The 10,849-nt window shown below is 35.6% G+C and overlaps 1 protein-coding gene across 1 annotated transcript; it reads right to left on the bottom strand.

Moving 5' to 3' along the window:
• Window positions 1-2,114: 2,114 nt before the first annotated feature.
• Window positions 2,115-10,313, bottom strand: LOC108453452 (ABC transporter B family member 6-like). Its single transcript, XM_017751559.2, has 11 exons — window positions 9,544-10,313; window positions 8,144-8,198; window positions 7,867-8,042; window positions 7,554-7,754; window positions 6,511-6,770; window positions 6,126-6,436; window positions 5,788-6,008; window positions 5,340-5,680; window positions 4,428-5,206; window positions 4,097-4,338; window positions 2,115-3,919 (listed from the first exon to the last, which is right to left on the bottom strand). The coding sequence occupies exons 1-11, from the start codon at window positions 9,946-9,948 to the stop codon at window positions 2,690-2,692; spliced, it is 4,221 nt and encodes a 1,406-aa protein (XP_017607048.1). The 5' UTR covers window positions 9,949-10,313; the 3' UTR covers window positions 2,115-2,689.
• Between the last annotated feature and the right edge of the window lie 536 nt (window positions 10,314-10,849).

Genomic DNA, 10,849 nt, shown 5'->3' with positions numbered 1-10,849 from the left:
TCATACCCCACACTCAAATCCGAGATTATTTCTCTCATAGATGTTGAGTTTGCTCTATTAAGTGTTTATACTTTCCACTTTCCAGTAAAATGTGCCTCACTCCATTACTCCTATTAGCTTATCTCGAGCTACTGCTTTTTTATTTTTTCTTTGCAGAAGTGTGGCAAACTGCACCAAAGCTACCACTTCGAATGGAGAAAGTTAAAAAGAATAAATCCCAAATTTGATATTTCCAAGACAGGCATCATCATGACCTGAAATTGAAAATATTGTATTCATGCAAAAAAGTAAAAGATTGTTACTGTTGGGAACAGCAGCTGTAAACAGCAACCTCACTTCATGGTGAAGCTACTATAAGTCTCTCTGTCGTGTCAGTAAATCATTTTATGGCCTTATTTTTCTTGGAAACAACACTTATAGCTCTATTCAATTTCGAAATTTAACGAATTAGTCACTTTTTTTAAAAAATTAGCAACTTTTATTGATATTTCTAAATCAATCTTAATTATTGGGATTAAAAGGAGTTGGCTCTCAAGATGGTCACTACAACGATCTTATTATTGCCACATATGGTGTAAAGATGACGGTTTAAACAGAGATGGGAAGATTTATTGGAATTTACCTCAATGTTACCTAACCTAAATAAGACTAGCTTTTACTGTAAAACGCAAGGGTGTAGCTAGTGGAGCCTTAGCTAAATGGGAAATTTAATTCTAAACCCCCAAAAGTAAACCTACTAATTTAAGTCTTTTATCTTTAATCAAATAAAAAAAACTGCACTTTTGACCTTTTTAAAAATTGAAAATTCCCAATTTAAGATTTTTTAACATAAAATTTTAGTTTTGACACTTCAATATTTTATAGTTTTATCATTACCTCTCTTAAAAAAAAATTTAGCTTTTACTCCTCCCGTAAAACCAATAACATATTTTTAGAAAATATTACTATAATGAAAAAAGAATTCTTTTATTTTTCATTATAAAAACTCGCGAGATCATTTGATTATTTCTAACTTTGAAATTTGAATATTTTTGAAATAGTTGCGAAAGATTAAAAAATTAAGAATAGAAAATTCCAGTTAACTTTATAATCTATCGATTTTTTTATCACTCCTTTTCAATCAAAAGAGATAAGAGCCGGTGAATCAAAAACGATTAATTAAGAAAGAAAAAAATCTCTTATTGGATTACGAAAAAAAATCTCTTATTGACCTTTAAATAAGAGAATAAAAACATTTCAGCGTATTTAAACTTATGTATTCTTTCATTGACAATAATATCATTAGCATTGTTAATCGAGTTAAGACTCAATCGGTAATATAAATTAATAGTTAAAACAACCAAAATTTGTAATATTTTTATGACTTAATATTCACCATTTTTCTCAATTTGATATTTAAGCACTAACATCGATAACGACCATCTCCTCCAACTTATAAGAAGCCGTCATGTGTATAATTTTTTTCCACCTCAGACATCTATATGGAATTACTGAATAAATTATACGAAATCTTTAAAATATTAAAATAATTTTTTTTCAACACTGTTAATAGACCCCGTAACACAAAGAAACACTTTTTTTTTTAAATATATATATATTCTTTCATTAAAAAAAGTCCAACAAGGAATGGGCCCATACAAAATTAAAGCCTTCCCCACAAAAATCTTAATTATCAAAGGAGAGTAAATTTCCCAATATTTTAAAAAGTTTGGATTAGACTCTATTTTTTATGGGACTAGACTGAAATAACGAAAACATTTTCAGCTTATTTTCTAAATAATTTTTTTTATTTCGGTCTAATCCTGTAATTTTTAGAAAATACAATCTAATCCAGTAATTTTATTTTAAAAAATGACATTTTTTGATAAATTTACTGATAGAAGGATACGGATGGGGCTATTATGCCGAAAAAACCAAACACTTGTGATAAATAGTTTAATGATCATCAAATATGGCATCAAATTGAGGAAAAGCTTCGAGGGCTAAATTGAATATTAAACCTATTTTTAGGCAGCACAAAATATACGAAGTTCAACAGAACATCACTCAATTAATGGCAAAGTATAAAAGAAATGTAAATTGCATATTTATTTACAAAAAGATTAGAACCTGACTTTTTGCCTCATCTAAACATTTCTTTTGGTAATCAAAGTGGAAAAATTTACAGAAAAACACATACATCATCCAAGTTTTGGTAAAAGAAGAGTTGCAGAAATTTATAGAAACAAGTGGAAAATCCAAAAAACCACACCTCAAATAACACTAAAATTATCAACCCTTTTCTGATCAGTAAACAAAATTAATATACCCCGGAGACAAATGAACAGCCCCAATCTAAATGCTGTTTTGCCCCCTTGAAAGAATATGGATTTATCCCTCTCAACAGCCACCCCAAATTCACAAACCCTATTCCTAAAACCCTACTTTTAAACAAATGTAACTACAGTCACTGTGGTGCCTACTCACCGGTGTTGACGTTACTACCCTCAATCATTCTCGTGTGTTCTTTGGTTCACCTTTCACATAGAACATCGTTACAAGTTGCATCATCCCCCATTTGTCTGAAATGATTCAGGATTGTTCGACCAAGAGATTCGTAGCCGACAGCTTGGTGGTAGTTCCAGTAATTCAAATGAGTGCAATGAGCAATATACAGCAGAACCAAGGTATGTTATACTTGCAAGCCAAACTAAACCAGCCGATGCTGACGCAAGCCCTTCCCAAAATGAGGTTGCATTAAACGAACATACAAGCCATTTTTGGCTACCAAAGAATCATGTGTTCCTTCCTCTACAATTCGACCACCATTAAGTACTACAATGTTGTCAACATGCCTCATCATTGCAGCTCTATGGGCTATCAAAATGGTAGTTTTGTTCCCCATTATCAGCGTATCAAGTGCCTCCTGGACCACTCGGCTAGACTCAGATTCAATGGAAGAGCTAGCTTCATCCAATAATAAGATAGGAGCATTCTTCAACACAACTCGAGCGATGGCAATTCTTTGTTTCTGTCCTGGGGTCAAATCCACACCCCTCATACCGACATGTGTGTCATAACCATGAGGCAAGCTGCTGATAAAATGGTGAGCATTAGCTATCCTTGCAGCCTCTTTCATCTCAGCTTCACTAGCATTGTGCCTTGCATATATTATGTTTTCCCTGATAGTAGTTGAGAAGATTATGGGTTCCTGTTGAACAAGACCCAAGTGATTCCTCAACCACCTCAAATTGTAGGTTTTTAAATCCCGCCCGTCAAGTAGAACCTGACCTGCTACTGGATCATAGAATCTTTCGATCAAAGATATTATGGTACTCTTCCCAGAGCCTGAAACTCCAACAACAGCTAAAGTTTGTCCCCCATTAACTTTAAGACTAAAATTGCTCAAGACCAACATTTCTGGACGAGTAGGATAGCAGAAATCAACGTTTTTCAACTCAATGCTTCCGTAGACATTAGGTGGCTTCAATGCTGTGTTATCATCTGGCTCGATTTTAGGGACTCGCTCAATAATTTCAAACACTGAAGTGAGAGATTTCCGCCTCTTAAGAATGTATGGTGCCAATCCAAATGGCTCCACGAGTGCAAAAGTAGCAAAAGAGAAAACCATGTACTCCTTGACAGCTGTAGGCAGATCCATGTACCGTCTTTTAACACAGAGTGCAGTGTACCAAAGGAGAAGAGCATTGCAGGCAAAAAGAAGAAACTGTGAAAAGCCAAACGCAAACCCTATCGCCATTCCATGAAAGAAACTCTTTTTCAATATTCTCTTCAGCTGCAATCTGTAGAGCTCCATTACCTTATTACCAGCGCAAAATGCTACAACAGTGTAAATGTTTCTCACTGCATCCTCAAGGACCAATGATGCCTTCCTATGCATCTCCTGGATTCCCTTAGAAAATCCAGCGAGCCATAATTTCTGCAACATTTAAGTATGCAACAATTCAGAAATTCGGACATGGAAAATTTAAGTTCAATAAGAAAAAGGCAACGGCATGGAGGAGATAAAGAAGCAAACAAAATACATGGATAAAATTGAAACTCCACTTCTTTTTCAATAATGAAGTGAAAACCAAATAACAAAAGATATGCAAACCTGTGCAATAGCGGAGACAGTTAGAACTGGCAGGGTTGCAAATGCCACAAGCGCCAACCGCCAATGTAGCAACATCCCAATTAGCAAAGCAACAAGAACAGCAGTACTATCCTGTACAAATATTGAAAGTCGGTTGCTAAAAGCAGCCCGTACAAATGTAGCATCATTTGCCAAGCGCATGGACAAGGTGTCAGCATTATTCTCTTCTTCATCAAACCATCCAACTTCATTGCGCAGCATTGCTGTCGATGATGGGCAAAACAAGGTAAACAATATGCACTGAATTCAGCATTCCAGTAAATTTGCAAAATTGATTTGAAGATTCAGATACCTGAAAACATCATCCTGCGAACCCGTTCAGTCATCTTTTCCCCCATAATGCCAAAGTAGAAATGTTGCAAAAAGTTAGCAACAACAGTCACTATACCCATACAGGCAATTATCAAACACCACCTGTCTACTTCATCCTGTAAGTGATGAGGTTCCTGACGCCTATAATATGCAGTTACTATCAGAGCAATAACATAAGCAAGAAGTGGATTAAAAGAGCCAAAGATTGCCGCGCCAATGCTTCCCAACACAGCATAGAGCCACTCTGCAAAACTAAGTTGTGCCAACCTCCAAAACGATGGAGCTTCCCTATGATGTGCTTCCTTATCTTTCATTGAGATGTCACCAGAGTGACTGAGAGGACGACTAAAAGTCTGAGAATGGGAACGTTCACTTTTAGGGTCAGAAGTCAGAAGCGGTGATACGGGAGATTCTGGGTCTGAACCACTTGATTTCGGCCTCTGGGTAGACTGAACGTCAAGTTTTGGCAACTCTGGTAGTCTCATTTCAAAACTATCCTGCCTCCTGATTGATGGTTCCTTATCACCATCATCCACAGGCAAACCGTTTTCCTGCATTTTCTCTGGTGGTGGACTATGAGCCTTAGGTGATTCTTGTGAGTTAAAAGCACCATCATGGGCCCGGAATCCACCAGGAACTCTTTGAAGAGATGGTGATTTGATCAATTTTGGAGATGATGATTCTTGGAAGCTGTAAATTGATGAAGACTCCTTTTCAATCTGGAAAGTAGACGTCTCCTTGTAGTTCCTGACTGGTGTCCTGAAAAATTATAAACAATCATAAAAACACAGGAGTACTTTTGTTTAATCTAAATGAAGAAAAATCACTAACATGAAACAGACTTTCATAATCTTCCGGCCTTTTTAATAAAAGCATCTATAGTTCTTATTACCTCCTTGGAAGTTTTGCAGCCTCTTCACATTTAAGGAGCTCTGCATACAAGCCATCAAGGGCTAGTAACTCGTCGTGTGTACCCATTTCAACCAGCTGACCCTCTTCCATCACAGCTATATAATCAGCATTTCTTATGAGACTAAGACGTCGAGCAATTATTATGGTTGAACGCCCTAACATGAGAAGATCTAGAGCTTCCTGTACAGTTCTTTCAGCCTCAAAATCAAGTCCACCAGTCACCTCATCAAGCAGAAGGATGGTTGGGTTCAAAAGCACAGCTCTAGCAATAGAAAGTTTGATTTTCTGTTCTTCTGTCAATGCTAAGCCAGCCCTCCCCACCTGAAAGTCACAGTAAATGATTTTAACAAAATATGACACAAATATGAAATATATATATGATCAGCAAGATAGGCAAAAGTAGTATATCTTGTGCTCCCATATTTCACCTGTGTCTCATATCCTCTCTCAAGCGAACTAATAAATGTATGGGCATGTGCTATTTTTGCAGCTTCTTCGATTTGATCAAGCGTAGCATCTCGTCCATAAGCAATATTATCTTTTATGCTCAAACTAAGTAATGCAGGTTCCTGAGTAACAAGTCCTATTTGGCTTCTCAGCCACTCCAGCTTTAGATTTTTAATATTCTCTCCATCTAGAAGAACTTCCCCTGCATCACACAAAATAAAATCATTTACATCATGTTGGCTAAACACCATGCAATGGTTTCAACACCTAAATGGCACGCCACTGCAGTGCGATAGATAACATCATATGATCATAATACCTAATGTAGGATCATAAAACCGTTCCATGAGCGGAATAATACTGCTTTTCCCAGAGCCATTTCTGCCAACAAGGGCCACAGCCTTTTTAGCAGGTACAGTGAGGTAAAATCCACTCAATATAGGGATTTCAGGTCGAGAGAGATAACTAAAATATACATTGCGAAACTCAATATTTCCTTGAAGGGAGGGTGACATGTTCCCTTCCTGATTAGAGCCCGAGGATGACCGACTAATCATCTCAAAAAGTCTATAAGCAGCAATTCGTCCTTGGTCAAATGAGTAGAAATTTGTTGCTGCCTGGTTCAACCCACTGCACAATATGGAAAGGATTGGTAAGGAAGTGCAGATTAGACAGAGCAGGAAGAAAGAGAAGCTGATGCTTACAGGCCACTTAAAATTACAGCAAAAAGAGCTGTTATTATTTCACCACCATGAGCTCTGTGATGTGTGACCAGGAACCTTCCGACCCAAAGTTGTAAGGCACAAGAACATATAGCAAGCCCATATGTAAATCCAAGCCCAAGCCCTTGAACAAGACTAATCAAAATACCATATCTCAAAGTTGCTTGCAATGAGGTTGCATAAGAATATTTGGCCAAAGTTTCATTTGTAAATGCATACAAGGTCCTAATGTAAGAGACTGCCTGCAAAAAAACAAAAACTATATGTATATTAGCATCATTCTCTACTGTGCTTACCCTTAGAGAAGGCTGATTCTATGTAGAAAGTGAAGTTCAACAAAGAATTCATGTCATCATTTCAACAAATTCAACAGTAATGAACCCTCAAAGGTATAATGTGCGTGATGCATTGATGATAAAGAAAATCTCTAGTGCAAGTTTTCCCTAGCTTTGGGCAGCTTCTTTACTCCAGAAAGCAGAAGCAGTGTCCAAAGTTCAAAAAGAGTTTTAATAAAATTGTTTTAGCTTATAAAGAAACTGCAAATCAGCTTTCTGCAGGCTGAAAGGGATCTTCTGACAAGAACCTCTACATACAAGTTTAATAGAAACTTCAAATAAACAGAAGGTATTGTTATGTAAAAAAAGTTATTTCAAATCGACAACACCTTTGAAAAGCTAGCAGCAATTTTTTCCCATATCTCCAGCCTGGCTGGAGAGGCTTCTAAACTAAGCAACTAAACATCCCTATAAATATCAAGCAAGCATTGGAGGTAAACCTTGCCATCATTTCTGTTTCAAATACAAATAACTAGCAAAGTTTAGTCCATAGGTCCCTATATTAATGGCCAGTTCAAATAAACTCATGCTCAAATGTCAACAATAACTGCACTCATAAGTCAGTGTATACCATTTGGACAACTCACTTTAAATGAACATTAAGCAAAGTAGCCAACTTAAATTCACTTAACAACATTGAGAAAAATAAGTCTGGTTGAAAGTAATGGAGCCAGGAGAGAAGAGAAAAACCTGTTCAGCAACACTAGCTGCCTCAGCATAAGCATCTTGGATGTTCTCAGCAAGCCTATGAAGAAATATATTGGATATGCCTCCAGCAGCAACAATGAATGGACCAGTAGCTAGTGTTATGAGAACAATCTCCCAACAGTTGATAAAACCAATAATTAGACCACTGAAAAATGTAGCCATGTTATGAATGTAATTCCCAACCTGTATCATCATAGGAATATTAGGATTGGAGCAGACATCTATGAGGAAATACCACCAAAGAATAAGTCACTAATTAAAAAAAGTAGGGAAACCCACATGTAACTGAACATACTTTTTCACTAAGAGCAGACTGGATGAGCAGTACATCACTCAATACTTGACTCACTATGTCTCCATTATTCCCATAAGTATCAAAAAAGCTCATATCTTGGTTCAATAAAACTTGAACATATTTTGACCTGATGACAGCAGTCTGCCTCTCTCCCGTCAAAATCCAGCACGAAACCTCTATTACACAGAACAAGTCAGTGACAAGTGGCAGGAATGATGCATCAATCAGAAGGAAACAGAGATGAAGCAATAACCGGATTTGATATAGATCAACTTACCAATCCAGCCAGCGGCGAAAACACCAGCAGCAATATAAACAATGGTTAAAGCAAGCTGCAAAACAAGAATGAAACAGTTGGTGGCATGCAGAAGTACAAACAACAGAGAGTCTGAAGAAGACTATAAATTTTAGCTGCTTATATCAAGCAAAAGAAGAGAAGAATTAGACAAAAACTAAAGCTACAAAAGATGGTTTTGCTTTTTCCCATGTTATTTGCACATTAACACCTATAAGAATAAAAGCAATCCAGATTTAATCCAGAAGATAGAGAGTTTTTACATCTTCATAGTAACAATTAAAAATGATATATTAGTTGCAAACAAGTAGAGATATTCACATGGAATCGGTTTACATGCACCCATGATAGCAATTACATGAGAGAGTTGCAATACACATAGCATCAAACTGTAACTACAACCAAAATGTCACAGTTCGATTTGCAATTAACTAAACCATCAAATTAAAAATTCCATTCTCTCTGCAGTTCACACCTATTCATCCACCTTCTTTCCGCTAACAAATATAAAAGCCTCAAAAAATCTAAAGATGAAACACATCCTTCACTTCTGAATAATATGCTAATCATTTCTTCTAATGAAGGCTTTAGCTTGAATGTGTAAGAATGATGCCGTCCCCAACCTAGAGGGAAGGAAGTAATTAAGCCTATGTTTAGCGGATTGAGGGTTAGGGTCAGATATGGGAATGTGTCCAATACAGACATGCTCAAATTTGTCCCAAGTTTTCAATATGTTTGGAGGATTATATCCATATCCATGTCCAAATATTTGGAGGATTAGGTGTCAAGACAAAGGTATCTTCTATTTTAAGAAAAATGAAGATCCCATATAACATAGGTTAAAGACCATCCATCCACCCAAAATACTAGAACAGCAATATCCTACTATGACAGTACAGAAGCCTATAAAAGCAATAACCATTAATCTTAATCTCATATAAAATAGATTTCCAACATTTCATGTTTTTTGACACCACAAAATTTCCTTACGATCCATTTCAAAGCTAAAATCTCAGCCCCCCAAAAAAAAAAAAACCACAAACCAAAAATAAATTGCTTTTGCCAATTGGAAGCCAACAAAACTTAAAACCCAAAACTTTTATACACCTTGTCATTTCCAGAACACATTTTCAATAAACAAACCATTATCCAATATACCAAAAATTAAAGACTAAGGAAATTGCTTAACTTCAGAATCAAACGGTCCATCTTCCCAAATTATACCAACTTTCCAAATATAAAACATAGTTAACTACACTGTCAAAATTGCAAACTCCTGAGAAACTATAAATTGATCAACTAAGACACTAACCTAAACCTTTAAAATCCTAAAATTTAGGTTTTTTCTTTACTTCCTTAATAAATAAATAAAAATAGCTAACCTCTCTAAACCTGTCAATCTGCTCATCCAATCTCTCCGGCCCCGTTAGTGACGACCCAATTCCAAGAACATGAACAATCTTCGCAAAGTAATGCAAGTAAACAACAAGAGCCGTTCCATGAGCAGCAGCAGCAACCGATCCAACGATCATGAGAACCCAATCAAGCCTATCAGCACAGGCGAAGAGTCTCGAGAAAGGAACAGCAGCAGGTGGCGGCTCCAGCTCTTCAGCCTCCTCCATTTCCTCCTCCGCCTCCACCTGCGCCGCAGCAGCAGCTGCTGCTGCTTCCGCAGATGTATCCAAGTATGGAGAAGGCGATTCCGGTGGTTCCGAAACCTCTGATACTGGTGTCAACGGCTGTATATGGGGTGGTGACCACCCAAACAAACCCCTTGATATCATCATCTTGAAACCAAACCCAAACCCTAACCCTAAGTACTCTTCCTCTAAATTTAGCAGAAACTTTAAGCCGATCTGCTAAATTCAGAGACCAAAAAAATTGCAAAAAAAAAAATATCAGATTTTTCCTCCACTTAGTTAATTAAAGGTTTGGGTTTTCTTTTATATAAATTGGGTTTTTTTGTTCATTAAAAATTTGGAGAGCAGGTCAACTATGGCGGAAGAAACATAAGAAAGACGAGAGAAAGAAAGAAAAAAAAAAAAACTGAAGTAACCCACGGTTACATTCAAGCAAAAGAAAAAAAAAAGTAAAATTTAGGAGATTTCGATTTTTGGAGGCTTTTTAATGATTCCATTTTTTGTTTTTTGTTAACGGCAAAAAGTATATACATATATATATTTGCTTATAGGATTTTTCTTTTTTGACAAAATTTTGCTTATAGGATATATATTTTTCTGGTAAAATGCTTATAAGATATTTCAATTTTCTTTTTTAATTATTTTTCTTAATTAAATTGTCTGAAAATATATTCAAAGTAGATTTTATGATATTGAGCTGTGTTTATTAATAATTTTATAATTATAGGATATTATGTAAGTATTTTTATTGATTTATGTAAAAATAATATATTGTTAAAATAATATAATTTATTTAGTAAAATCATAGTTTTTTAATATTAATTCAATTAAATATGTAGTATAGATATTAAATTATAATAAAATGAATTATATAAATCTAAAAGGTGAAAATAATTTTAAAGTATATTTGAAAGCCTACTTATAATATTTATAAATTCCATAATTGGTGTTGTTTATTAATAGAAAATTAATACCAACTTCAATGTGTCTTAAATTCAAAAACTGTTTTCTCAAAAATTAATTATAGGTTAAATACAGGTATTAGTCC

This window comes from Gossypium arboreum, chromosome 10, assembly GCF_025698485.1.
Source record: "Gossypium arboreum isolate Shixiya-1 chromosome 10, ASM2569848v2, whole genome shotgun sequence".
In the NCBI taxonomy this organism is placed as follows: Eukaryota; Viridiplantae; Streptophyta; class Magnoliopsida; order Malvales; family Malvaceae; genus Gossypium; species Gossypium arboreum.
The sequence above is the reverse complement of the archived record's forward strand: the minus strand, read 5'-3'. Positions and strand labels throughout refer to the sequence as shown.

What these genes read in the sequence shown, in the direction of transcription:
- LOC108453452 (XM_017751559.2), bottom strand. Translation starts at nt 9,948, where the DNA reads ATGATGATATCAAGGGGTTTGTTTGGGTGGTCACCACCCCATATACAG. An exon ending in GCTGTAATTTTAAGTGGCCT is followed by an intron (nt 6,437 to 6,510) that starts GTAAGCATCAGC and finishes CATATTGTGCAG; the next exon opens with TGGGTTGAACCAGGCAGCAA. An exon ending in GCTGCAAAACTTCCAAGGAG is followed by an intron (nt 5,207 to 5,339) that starts GTAATAAGAACT and finishes ATAATTTTTCAG; the next exon opens with GACACCAGTCAGGAACTACA.